This window comes from Equus quagga, chromosome 12 (assembly GCF_021613505.1).
Source record: "Equus quagga isolate Etosha38 chromosome 12, UCLA_HA_Equagga_1.0, whole genome shotgun sequence".
Lineage (NCBI taxonomy): Eukaryota > Metazoa > Chordata > Mammalia > Perissodactyla > Equidae > Equus > Equus quagga.
In genome coordinates, this window is record NC_060278.1 from 95,810,702 (window position 1) to 95,824,292 (window position 13,591).

A 13,591-nucleotide genomic window follows, 5' to 3' on the forward strand; every position below is an offset into this window, starting at 1 on the left:
CCCTGCCGTTGGGGGGGCTGCCTAGGCCTAGGAGTCCCTGAGGTCCCCTCCAGTCTCCCTTCACCCAGGACCACAGCACCTCACACCATGTGCTACACAACACCAGCCATTGACTGCTTTATTGAGCACCAGATTTTCAGCATGAGTCACCACAGGAGGAGGGTTTCAGATTCACCTAGGCCCTGCCCCTGAGCTGGGCACATAATCAGAGAGTGTGGCCATGCTGAGCTGTGCATGTGGAGAGAGACAGGCACACAAGCTTCAAGAACGTCAGTAGCTGAGACTGCAAATCATAGTGTTCCTGGAAGGGGTAAAAGAAGGAGTGTTGCTTGACCGCAGAGTTGTGAAGACTCCATCCACAGGGTGAGGGCTCAGAGAGGCGGCCGTGATGTCTTCACCGATGCTGCCCTGCTTGCCAGGTCAAAGAAGCAGATTAGGCAACTCGTAGCACCCAGGATGTAAAAAAAGTCACAGAACGTCAGAGCCAGAGAGGAATCCCCTTCTATAGATGAGGAGACTGAGGCTTAGAGCCAGGGAATGCCTTGCCAAGGACACACAGGGAAGAAGGAGCGGAACAGAGACAGGACCTTGGCTTTGGGCAGCCATGAAGATGCCCCAGGGTTGCCAAGACCTTTTGGACTGGGCTTTAGAAAGTCTCTTCTTTTAGACCAGCTGCCTCAAGACAGCATTATACAGAAAATAAGCCATCTCATGAGAAGTTGTCACCTGCCAGGGCCCTGTAACCAGGAAGTCATCACACATCCTTGGTGCTGCCCAAGAGAGGAAGGGAAGGCATCTTGCTAGAAGTCCCACAAAGCCAGGCTGGATCCAGGGCAAGTCAATGGCCCTGAAGCTCAGACAGAACATACCTGCAGAGGCTGAAGATAGCATCCCATAGGCTTTATAGAGCAGCTCAAGAAGCTCCCCCTTCTCATCTTCTGGGAGGAAACAGGACTTTGCTGCATTGATATTCTGGAAGGGCCAGCACAGGAGACAACATGGAACCAGAGAGCACGGAAAGGAGCCGCTGGCAGGCTAGTGACAGGCCATCCTCTTCATGAAATATGGGCAGTTAAGCTCAGAGGGAGAAGGACTTGTCCAAGGTCACATGGCAGCAAGTGACAGAGCACACTTCTCATCAGCCAAATATTGTCTTCCATGGAAGGTGTCTAACCCTAGATGTGGCTTGGCCTGTTGAGGCAAACTCACTCCTCATCTCCAGAGGTCCCAGGCCCTGGACAGGCCTTGAGGCCTCCCACTCCCAGGACCCAGAGTCGAGGCTGACCGGGCTTGCACCCACTCACCAGTCTCTTGAACTCCTCTTCGGTAAAGCCCATGTCCTGTTTGGTCATCTGGTAATCAGTCTCCAGGGTGGACTTGAAGATGAGCGGGTCATCTGTGTTGAGCGAGTAGTTAGCCTGGTCATTTTTGAACCTGGATGCAGGGAGAGGGAGAAGAGCTCCCCTTTACTGTTCTGTCTGCAGTCGCCGCACACTGACTCCACCCTCCTTTGAGCCTCGGCGGCATCCTTAGATACACCTGGAAGATCTCCTTGTACAGAGCAAGAAACAAATCCAGAGAACTTGAGTGACTTGCCCAAGGCCTGTGACATAACTAGCAACTCGAGACTGAAACCCATCCAGCCAGGCCCGAGCCAGGCAAAGGCGGATGAGGAGCGAGGTGGAATGGGGGCTTGAGGAGGCCACAAAAGCAACACCCTCCTCCAGCTAGCCATCCCCTTCACAGCCAACACTCCGGGAGTCATCCGCACCTACCCCAGTCATCATCAATCCCCCTGGGACCTGGCTCTTGAGACACGCCATGGAAACTCTTCTCGGCACGATCCCCAACTACCGTCTCGTTAAATCCAGTGGACCTTTCCTAGCTCTTACTTGACTCATGGAGCAAAATTTTACACTGGTGAATGTTCTTGGAACCCTTTCCGTCCATTTCTTGGACATCACACTTGCCTTTCCCCTACCTGTCTCTTCCGCCTATCCCTTAAGTGTCACAGTCCTGCTGGGTTCTATCCTAGGCCCTCTTGTTCTGTCTCCTGAGGCCATCCTTTTTCCTTTAACCACCATATCTGTGTAGAAGACTCTTGAATCTTTCTCCAGCCCATAGGCTGTATACCCTTGTGCCTCTAAGAACCTCCACTTGGACATCCCAGAGGTACCGCACACTCCACGTTCCTAGAGCAGGCCTTAGGACTCCTTGTGATCAGAACATCAGAGCCCACGCTCCTTCCCTTCTTAGAAGCTTGGCAGACAGACCAGTGCTGGCCTGACCATGGTCATCCCAAGTTCTTGCTGTCCTTATCCTATGTCAAGGAAAGGCTGCTTTGCCCTCTTGAGGCCTGATGCCACTGCCAGGGCTCAGTCATAGGACAGCCTGAAGAAGGGCCAAGACCCCCTAGACAGACTGCAGGGTGGGCACAGGGCAGGGTGGGACAGACCCTCTGGGGGAAAGCTTCAAGATGGTGCTCGGGGGAATGCCCAGAGGTCCCGGGAGCAGAGACCACGCGAGCAGGAGGCACTCATCTTCCCGATGCCGAGGAGGCAGAATCTAGAGTGTGGAAGTCTCCCTTGGGGTGGCAGGGCATTCTGCTATCGCTGAATGAGCTATAGGGCCCCAGCTGTGCTGTCTAGTAGCTGGGGGGCCTTGGTCACATTAACCCTGCCTGTTCCCGAAGATTCGTAGAGATTTCATATCCAGAGTCCTAGCCTCTGCGTTTCCTTCCCACCCTTGGCTTTCCTAGTACAAAACTGAATGGGCCCCAGGGAACCAGGCCTCACCGAACCACCACGTGCTCCATGCCCGGCTTCCAGGCGCCTGTGAGGTAGCTGGACCAGGGGCAGACCTGGAAGAGCAGGTGTGTGACTGGCACAGACACCCCCAGGCCATGCTGACCTCCCCTCCCCCCATGCCCTGGGGCTGGAGCCACCTACTCCGTCACCGTTCTTGCCATGGTCACCCTGGCCTCGTTGCTGCTGAATCCCACGACCTCGTCAGTCCTGGTCAGCCTCCACCACCTTGCTGCTTTAATGCCCACCACCCACTCCCGCCATCGCTTGCCCCACTTCTTTGGCTCCTGGGACCCTCTCCTGGCTTTCCACCTCTCTCAGCTCCCACTCCCTGGCCCCCTCACCTCAAAGTGCATGTTTTCCTGGCGCAGCTTGTCATAAAGGGCCTCGTCCTCCACAACTTCATAGCCATGCCCCACCCTCTCCGTCTTGAGTATATCCACAGCCTGCAGAGAAGCAGAGTGGAGCCCAGTATGGGGCGGGGAGGAAGCAGGGAGGAGCACCCCACAGCCAGCCCGGCCTCCTTACCTCTCTCACCACCTCCGCTGAGCCCGCCTCCCCGGCGTGGACTGTGCGGTGGATGCCACTCTTGACAGCTTCCTGAAAGGGCAAGAGCCAGGTCACAGGCAGCCCCGGGGGACGGCCCCCGCAGGGCCTGCCTTCACGACACTTTGGGTGTGGAGTTTGGGCAGGCTGGCACCATGGCCACAGTCAGGCTGGCCTGCTGCAAGATAGGGAAGGCTGGTCTTTTTTATCGTTATTTAAATGGTAGCTATCATTTATTAGACAGATACATGTCAGGCACTATACGAAATGGTTTGTATACATTATCTAATATTCATAGCTATTATAATCCCTACCTTACAGTGGGGGAAACTGAGACTCAGGAACATTAAGTAACATGACCAAGGTCAAACAGCTAGGACGTGGGGAGCCAGGCTTGACCTGGGCAGTGAGACTCCAGAGCCCCCACTCTGAGCCCCACGCTGCCCCCCTTCCACGGGAAGGGCATCAGGAGGCTCTGAGACATCTGCTCCAACTCAGTCATCCCAGCAGACGAAACAGAGACCCAGAGAAGATACCATCTTGTCCGAGGTCACACAGCAAATCATAGGCAGAAATGGCTCAAACACAGGACTCCCAATACCAAGTGGGGTCTTGATACCAAATTCCCAATTTCTAGAGCTCCCAGACGCAACTAAGACACACTGAGGAGCCCAGAAGGTCTCACACACCCCAGGGTGTGTGATTTCTCCCTCCTGTGGCTGGAGACAAGCTGCTCCCACCGCTCACCCAGTGCCAGCCTCTCCTCCCGCTCCTTCCCCGAGACCTGCCTCATAGGCTTTCACATGTCCCGGGAAGAGGCTGCTTCCTTCGATGGTCTCATCTCCAGCCAGGTCCACGGCTACCACAGTCTGCTGCTGGTACTTCTTACACAGCTCCACCACCTCGGAGGACCAGTCTGTCGGAGAGATGCCTGCTGGGCCTCTGTTGGCAGCACCAAGGAGAGAGGACCCTCCAGCCCTCCTGCTAGCTGGCCCACCCACTCACCCCTACCCACCCCCCGAGGCCAGCTCACGACAGAAGGCCCGGTGTCTTCACATCCTGACTGCTGTGGTCTAACCACGTGGCCTTCAGCAAACCGCTCCACCCAGCGCTTCCTTTTGCCCCCTCTCAGGGCACACCTCCAGCTACTGCACAGGGTCCCGGCAAGGCTCTGCCGACGCCAGGGTGAACAGCACCGAGGACAGGGCGTGGGCTCAGTAAATGACACATGGGTGTTCTTGCACTTGATTTCCAACAGCCCTCAAGGTGGGCTCACCCCCACCTGGCAGATGGGGAGGTGGAGGCCTGCGCACTTTAACATTTGAATCTCAAACCTAACTTAAACTGCTATTGCTAAACATACTGCTAATGTACTATGGACCCTTAACCAATAAAGTTTTCATGAAGTGTTTAAAAAGAATGAGCAGTCACAGGCTTTGGAACCAGATGGCCCTGGGTTCACATCTGGGTGTTCTGCCTTCCTGATTGAGGAACAAGAGCCTTCACCTCTCTCTGCCTCAGTTTCGTCATCTGTCAACTGGGGATAAACAATGGTGGTCCCACCTCACAGGCTGCTGCCAAGATTGAGAAGATACATGCAAGTCGCCCCGTGCAAGTCGGCCCCAGAGGGGGCATTCACCCCTTGGTTCTCACTATTCCTCAGGGCGGAGAATGAGGTAAGTACAGCCACCTCCTGTGACAATGTGTATCTGAGGTCCAGAGAGGTGCTGTGACTTGCCCAAGGTCACACAGTAAGGCTCTGCACCTTGGAAGCTCAAGCCCTGGAGGTTTGATCAGTGTCTGTCACAAGGGAGACCCCTCAGAAATCCCGGAGATCAGACCTAGGATAAGGCCTGGCCCACAGGGTCTCAAGGGAGGACCGTGGGCTTAGATTTTTGCCTACTGTTCGGGCTCCTTTGGTTGGCAGCCTCCTGCAGGTCACGTGGCTGTCAGGCCCAGTCTCCCTGGGGAGAAGTCTCTGTTGCCAGGAAGTTCCGAGCCTGCCCAGGAGGGCTGTGATGGCCTCAGGAAGCCCCAAGGCCTGCGGATGGGCTCCAGGGATACCCTGGGGTGGCAGGGGCATGGGGAGACCAGGTTCAGCCCCGGTGCCAGGCCAGGAGGTTGGGGCCGTTGTCAGATGGGCAGCCCAGGGCAGGGCCAAGGTCATACTCACTGGGCTGGTGGCGCATGCAGCACAGGATGGAGCGCACCTTCACCCCAAAGTCTCGCTCTCCCTCCTGCAGGCCCTGGCTCACTAGGGCCACCACCTCGTCTGGGGTGACATCCCCTCTGTGGGGAGAAGAGTAGGGATGGGCCTGAGACAAAGAAAGGTGTAAAGGACAGCCCCGGGACGGGAACAGAGGATGGGAGGAGGGGAGGGCTGGTAACATTAGACAAGGTCACGTGACCCTCCGATGCATGGAAGATGATGTCTTGTGGGAAGGGGAGCACAAGGGCTTTTCGAGGGAGAGGCACTCTCACTCGAGCAGAGCCTGCCTGCTCACTCACATCCCCACACTCTCCTCCTTCCCCAGCTGGACTACATTTCCCCGTCTCCTCCCCAATTCAGTGTGGCCACATGACCCAGCTGTGCGGTGACTGAGTGTGGACTCAAGGGATGTGTACCCCTTCTGAGCTTGGCCCCTGGAAACCCCAAACACTCCTTAACCCTCCCTCCCCCCTCTGAATGGCTGGGATAGAGATGAACTCCACGGTGACCTTGAGACCCACACATTATAGATTCAGCCCGAGCCCCAGAAGGAATGGAGAGTTGCCATCCACCCAGAATTGTTTGTTACCTGAGCAAGAATGTTATTTGTGGCTTATTTTCCTGGGGGTCGGGGGAGGAGGAAGAAGGGGTGGGGGAAGGGATGGGAAGGGGAGGAGGAGTCTTCCAGGAGAAGCCCCCTCCCCTTCTAACTTACTACCTCTGAGGAAAGAGGGAGGGAGATGGCCCCAAGCCCCAGCACACCCCCTTCCAGCTTCCTCGGAACTGCCTGGGCACTTCCAGACCCACAGTGGATGTCCCAGTGTGTGTGTTGGGGTGGGGTTGGGGGGTCAGACTCAGCCGTCCCCCCAGATGGAGAGCACCGCTAAGCTGGGACCTGGTCTGATTCTCACTTGTCCACGTGTGTGAGAGTCATGGCTAGAAGGGGGACAGGGTGGTTGGGTGATAGCAGTTAGAGATCCCTGGGGTCCAGGCAGGGGGCAGGAATGGACCAGACTCACTTCAGCTACAGGTCACAGCAGGACCCCTGCAAGTCACTGGATAGGCAGGTTAATATTCTAGACTGCAGGCCTGAGTCCAGAACTAGGGGTGGCAAGACAGCCAAATGCTTTCGCCCAAGGTAAACCAGAAGCCCAGGGGAGGGATGGGAACTACATCTCTCACGACAGAGTTCAGCCCATCTTTCTGAGGACATGGACCAGATCGGGGGCAAAAGCAAAGTCTCGCTTGGGTCAGGCCTCCTGACTGTCCGTCCCTCAGGTCTCAGGTTGGACCACCCGGCCACAGCCTCGGCACCACCCGTCCAGGCGGTCACTCACTCGGCCTGGTTCCAGGGGATCGGCTCCACTTTAGAGTTGGCCAGCAGGTGTGGACTGTAGCGCACCTCCACATAGACCACGCCCTCCTTGGCCTTCATCTCGACAAACTCATAGGCAATCCTTTTGATAGCCTCCCGGGAACCCCTGGGAAGAGAAGAGAGCGATTGGGGACAACCTTCCCCAAGTCCCTTGGGAGCAGGAGGAGCCACAAGGCTGTCCCAACCTTTGGCAGATCAAACCCACTTCTGGCCCCTAATCGCTCATCCCCCAGCCCCAAGCTCTGGGCGGCCTCTGGAGAAGATCCTAGAAGCACAGCAAGTCCTGCCAGGTCTACTTCCAAACTACGTGCCAATTCTCACCCTTCCACCCTGGTCCTAACCACCTCCTAACTGGCCTCCCCATCTCCAAGATGGCCTCTGACTCTGCTCTCCACACAGCAGCCAGAGCAACCTCTGACATGTAAGCATACCGCTCCTCCACTCCGAACCCTAATGGCTCCCTGCCACGGAGAGTACAATTCCAACCCCATGGCCCAGTGCACAGCCCTGCGTAATCTGGGCCTGCCACCCTGCCCCGCACCTTCCGTCTCACTCACTCCATGAGGCCACCAGAGCCTTCTTTCTGTCCAAGAACAGTCAGGCGTGTCCCCACGTCCAGGCCTCTGTGTTTGCAGCTACCCCCGCCTACATGCTCTTCCCCCAGATCATCCTGTCCTCCTTGCCTCCCTCACTTAGATGTCAGCTCCAGCCTCACCTCCTCAGAGAGGCCTTCCTGGACCACCTTAGCTTAAAATGGCCCCTCCATCACTCTCCCCCTCTTCCCGAGCTTTAGTTTTTCCTGTGGCCCTCATCACCACTGACATTACAGAGCACATGGGTTGCTTTACTGGCCGGTTTTCCATTTCCCCTGGCCTCCATGAGGCAAGGATCCCCCTGCCATCTGTCTCGTCATGGTTATGACCCCTGAGCTGAGAACAGAACCTAGGACATGGTGGCCACTCAAATATTTGTTGAGTGATGGATGTAGGCTGGCAGGGAAGAGAAAAGAGGAGGACACACCGAGGCAACAAAAACAAAAACAGACAAGTGGGATTGCACCAAACTAAAAAGCTTCTGTCCAGCAAAGAGACCCATCAAGAGTGAAAAGGCAACCTTTAGGGGAAAATATTTGCCAACCATCTATCAGATAAGGGGTTAGTATCCAAAATATATAAGGAACTCATATATCTCAATGGCAAAAAACCCCAAATAACCCAATTGAGAAATGGGGAAAGGACCTGAGAATAGACATTTCGTAAAAGACAAGACCCAGACACCACCAGCAATATGAGATGGTTTCCACATCATGAATGATCAGGGGATGCAAATCAAACCACAACATCCCCTCACACCTGTTAGAATGGCTATTATCAAAAAGACAGGAGACGGCAAGTGTGGGTGGGAATGTGGAGAAAAGGCGATCCTTGGGCACTGTTGGTAGGAATGTAAATTGGTGCAGCCACTATGTAAAACAGTATGGCGGTTCCTCAAAAAATTAAAAATAGAACTACCATACAATCTAGCAGTCCCACTCCTGGGTAAATACCCAAAGGAAATGAAATCAGGATCTTGAAGAGTTATCTGCACCCCCATGTTCACTGCAGTATTATTCACAACAGCCAAGACATGGAAACCCCTTAAGCATCTGTTGACAAATGAAGGGAAAAAGCAAATGTGATATGCAGACACACAGGAATATTACTTGGCCTTAAAGAAGAAAATCCTGCCATTTGCAACAACATGGACAGATGGAGGACATTATGCTAAGTGAAATAAGCCAGACATAGAAAGACAAACACTGCGTGATTTCACTTATATATGAAATCTCAAATAGTCAAACTCGTCAAAGCAGAAAGTAGGATGGTGGCCACCAGGGCCTGTGGGGAAAGGTTGGTCAAAGGGTACAAACTTTCAGTTACACAAGATGAGTAAGTTCTGGCGATCTGATGCACAGCATGATGACTCTGGCTAACAATACTGTATTGCCTACTTGAATTTGCTGAGAGGACAGATCTGCAGTACTCTCAGCACACACACACTCACACAAAGGTAACCATGTGAGGTGACAGATGTCAGCTAGCCTGATTGTGATCATTTCACAGTTTGTATCTCTACCAAATCATCAAGTTGTACACTTTAAATATATATGGTTCCTATTTGTCAATTATACCCCAATGAGACTGAAAAAATGAGAGAGAGAAAAAGACACAGATGGGCAATGAAACTCTGAGATGGAAGACACCTGGGACTCAGACCTGAATCCTAGTTCCCATGTTTATCTGCTGTGTGACTCCTGGTCTGTTAGTCACCCTCTATGACCCGTACATCAAAGGGTTATTGTGAGGACAAATGAATTAAAACTCATAAAACTCACTCAGGCCAGTGCTTGGAGCAGAGCAGACAAGTGCTCAAAGTATTTTAGTCACTATTTCTGCGTGTTGGCTCCAGAAGCCAGGCGCAAGTTAACCTGCAAGGGCTACTGTGAGTCTTGATCAAATGACAGTGGGCCGTGCCTAGCTGGAAGTTTCCACCGTGAAGAGGAGAGTGGAATTAGGTTACTAGGACGCAGAGTGTGTGAGGGAGGGTGTGCAAGCGCCCCGGGAGCCCTGCACTGGGGAACTGGCCTCCCAGGAGGAGCGTCCTTGGAAGCCAGGGTGCCGCTGCTGATGCAGTTGAGGAGCTCCGGCCTCTCCTGCAAGGAAAGCCCTGAGGGCGGGGTCGGGGCCTGGACCCGGGTCTCAGCGCCGCTGCAGGGGAGCTGGCGCTCCTCTTCCTTCCCAGACATCTGGTGGCCCGACCTCCCCCACAGCTGTCCTAGGAACAGATGACACAGCAAACAAGGTGACAAGGAGCCCACAGTCTAGCAAGAGAGACAAGCAAGTAAACAAGTAAAATACAAAACAGACAGCAGGGCAGATGGTGCGAATTTCTATGGACACAAATACAGCAGGGGAGGGGGCACAGCACAGCGGCTGGGAAGGCACTGCCATTTCCAGTAGTACAGCCAGGGAAGGCATTTGAGCAGAGATGTGAAGGAGGTGAGGAAGCGAGCCGTGGGGCATCTACCGGATCAGCATTCCAGGCAGAGGGAATAGCAAGTGCAGAGGACCCGAGGTCCGGGGTGCACTTGGTGTCCGAGATGTCACAGGAGGCTGATATGACTGGAGAGGGGCAAGCAAAGGGGTGAGTGGCAGGAGATGAGGGCTCTCATCTGACACCCGCGGATGGTGGCAAGCAGACAGGGAGGTCAGAACATCAGAGGCCGTGGCCTGAAGGCCAGGCAGCTCTGAAGATGACAACGTCTAACAGCCTGGCCAGCTTGGGCCTTCAGGGAGCTAGGCCTCTTCCATCTTGTGGCCAGAGAAACAGGAGCAGCCTTGCGGGTGGTGTGGGAGAGGCACCTCGGCCTGTACAGGATCCACCTGTACGTACGCTCTGGTAGGGGTGCTGGGGGAGAGGCAGCAGGGAGACACTCGCACGTGCTAGTGTCTCCTTACCAGGGGCAAGGATGGGGCAGTTGGTGCCTTCCACACTGTGCCCCAAAGATTCCTGCTAGCAAGAAGCCAGCAGCCTTGGCACACAATCGTCCTTCCCCAGGACTCGCCATACCTGTCCTGCCACTTATCTAGCCAACGGCCTCCATCTTCTCCACTGGTCCTCCAAACCCTTCCTCAGGCCTAGCCCTCTGGACCGTATCACACCCTCTCCCCACAAGGCCCAGTCCACATTTCCGCCTCCAGGCAGCCTTCCCTGACTGGTCCCAGCCCCTTAGCCTCTTCCCCCTCCTGAGCTCCTGCAGCACTGACTGCCAACGCCCGATGATTGCCTGCCTTGGGAAACTCTGCCTCGTGCCAGGAAGGGTGAGGTGGCACTGGGGCAAGAATCTGGGCTTCACCCCTTGCCAGCTTTGTGGTCTCGGGCAAGCTCCTTCACTTCCTTGAACCTTGGTTTCCTCCTCTGCAAACGAGCAGTGTGTCCACTTGGCAAGCCTTTTGACAACTACCAGAAGTATAATTCCGTGAGCTCTATACATATTACATTCTTCCATATGTAAGATATTCTGCGATTAAAAAATAGAAGGACTGGGGCCGGCCCGGTGGCACAGTGGTTAAGTGCGCACCTTCCGCTTCGGCGGCCCGGGGTTTGCTGGTTCGGATCCCAGGAGTGGACATGGCACCACTTGGCAAGCCATGCTGTGGCAGGCGTCCCACATATAAAGTAGAGGAAGATGGGCACGGATGTTAGCTCAGGGCCAGTCTTCCTCAGCAAGAAGAAGAGGATTGGCAGTAGTTAGCTCAGGGCTAATCTTCCTCAAAAAAAAAAAAAAAAAAAGAAGAAGAAGGACTAAGAGGTAACAGGAGAGAACTAGCGCCAGGCTGTCAATAAAGCGAGCCATCGTCTTCACAGTAAGAGGGGCTTGCTGAGGGCAGTGTCCTCTTCCCAGGCCTCAGAGGTAAGTAGGATCACCCATTGTCCCAATCAGCCCATTGTCGAGGTGAGGGAACTGAAGCCCAGAGAGGGAAAATGTGCCCGTCATCACAGGTATTTCACAGAAGAGTCTGATCCTAGGATCTGTGTTCTCAGCCCACGTTCTGTCACTTCTCTGTAGAAGTTGACAGAATCTCAGTCCATCACACCCACTTTCCAGAAGGGAAAACCAAGGCCCAAAGGCATGGAGAGATTTACACAAATACACACGATGGTGAGAAGCAGAGCTGGGGTGTCAGAGCCCTCTCCTCCCACAGGCTGAAGTGCAGGCCGGGGCTGGCAGCCTCCCACGGGCACAGGGGTCAACGCTGCCCTGGGGTGGGGGGAGAGGGGGTGACTCACGCAATGGCTGGCATGTAGCTGTCAAACTTGGCCAGGAAGCCTGGGAGGCTGAGCGGCTCATCCATGCCGATGGCGTTCTTCAGCCCCTCTGCTGTGTCGGCTGGGAGGGGGATCCCCCTCTTCCTGGGGATCAGACAATGTGGGTGGTGGGCTGCCCCGGGCAGGACCCGACAGACCCAGAGCCCAGCCTCCTCGGAAGACAAGGCAGGACACCAGGAGCTCTTCACCCAACCCCTCCCAGTGGGCAGATAGGAAAACCGAGACCCAGGGCGTACAGAACCAGGACCAGAATCCTTCCAGTGCTTCCCGTCCCCAAGACCATGACCAGCCAGCAAATCTCAAGGGGTCACACAGGGGTTAAATCCATTTGTGCGCATGAACACACACACAGACAGACACACAGACACACACACACAGACACACACACACACACACACACCTGGGGACGGGGAATGTGCCAGGATAAGTGCATGACTTCCTCCTCAGCCCCAGGTAGGGGGAGAGCCGCTGGTCCTCTGCCAGGTCAGGGGTTATCAGGGGCAATATCTGCAACATGTCATGCCCGGGGGGGGGGCAGGGGCAGGGGCCAGACCTCCCTTCTCCGCCCTCCATCTGGCCGGCACATCACAGAGCCTTGCCTGGCCCAGCGTGCCAGGAGAGGGCCGGGTGAGCTGGCCGTCACCTCAGAGCTCTCTCCCCTCCCTGCCCACAGCCTCCCGCCTGCGGCTGGACTGCGGCCATCACACAGGAAGGACTTTCCCAGAACGGCCCTCTGGCCCAGAGCCCCTTCCCGCCATCAGCTCTCTGCCTACCCGAGCTAAGGCAGCAGGTGCGAGGCGGGGCTGGCTCCTGCTTCTGCACGCTCCACCCTGACTCACGGGTCACCCTGGGCCTCAGTTTCCCCACTTTTAAGATAAAGGGACAGGCAAAGAACACCTGACACAGAACAAGTGCTTCTACCATGAGGGACAAAAGGCAATGAAAGGGACTCTGAGGGAACAAACGATGAGAGAAGAGAAGACCCTAAAACACCCTCAAGAGGACGAGAAGATGTACATCCTTAAAACACCACTACCCCTTTTTCAAAAGGGCACATTCAGAGGCTAAGAAAGAACTCTTGGAAATTTAAAAGAATATGACAGCAACTGTCAGGATATAATAAAAGGAATGGAAAACAAAGGCGAGAAGATCCTCTAGCAAGTAGAAAAGACTAGAAGATAAAAAATAGGAGCAGACGGTTAAGAAAGTTAGAGGATTAAGTCAGGAGGTTCAAGCATCATGTTATCCAGAAGATGAGAAGACAGAAGGGAGGAAATCGCCAAAGAAATGGAAGTGTGACCAAATAGTGTTCAGGTCCTTGGATAGCTCCCTTATTAAAGTGCTAGGATGTTTCCCTGCATGAATACCTGTTCCCTGAGCCCCTAAAGCCCCTTCCCCTCTGGTGGCTCTAGGCCCTACAGGTGCTCAGCAGATACCACCAAGGGGTCACCCTGGTGCCTACCAGTCCGCCCGCTGTGGTCCCTCTCTGGCCCCCCGTCCCCGGGAGACACCATGGGGGAGATGGCGGCTCTGGTACCGTTCTGGCACCCAGAGGTCAGATGCTCAGTGCCCACGGCTGGCCACCCTGCCCCAGAGTTGCCCTCACGAGGCTGTCCCCAGGAACCATGGCCTCTGCAGAGCGTGCGCCAGTTGTTCAATACCACAGTTTGAATATCTTTCTGGGAGCCAGTGGGTGGAAGGCAGAGGAGGCGACACTGAGTCTCTGGCTGCCACACTGCCAACCATGGCGGCCACATCTGCCCTGGGCCCATTGTGCGTGATTCGCCC

General features: G+C 55.0%; 1 protein-coding gene across 1 annotated transcript in view; it reads right to left on the minus strand.

The window, feature by feature from the left end:
* Positions 1–93: 93 nt before the first annotated feature.
* The window catches only part of ADA (adenosine deaminase), a 28,032-nt gene continuing 14,534 nt past the window's right edge, over positions 94–13,591 (minus strand). The window contains exons 3-12 of the mRNA XM_046678764.1: positions 11,765–11,887; positions 6,897–7,040; positions 5,524–5,639; positions 4,139–4,266; positions 3,333–3,404; positions 3,149–3,250; positions 2,796–2,860; positions 1,305–1,434; positions 870–972; positions 94–408 (exon numbers count right to left, since the gene is read on the minus strand). Coding sequence (XP_046534720.1) covers positions 395–408; positions 870–972; positions 1,305–1,434; positions 2,796–2,860; positions 3,149–3,250; positions 3,333–3,404; positions 4,139–4,266; positions 5,524–5,639; positions 6,897–7,040; positions 11,765–11,887 — 997 coding nt within the window. The 3' untranslated portion in view covers positions 94–394. The remainder of the gene's footprint in view (positions 409–869; positions 973–1,304; positions 1,435–2,795; positions 2,861–3,148; positions 3,251–3,332; positions 3,405–4,138; positions 4,267–5,523; positions 5,640–6,896; positions 7,041–11,764; positions 11,888–13,591) is intronic.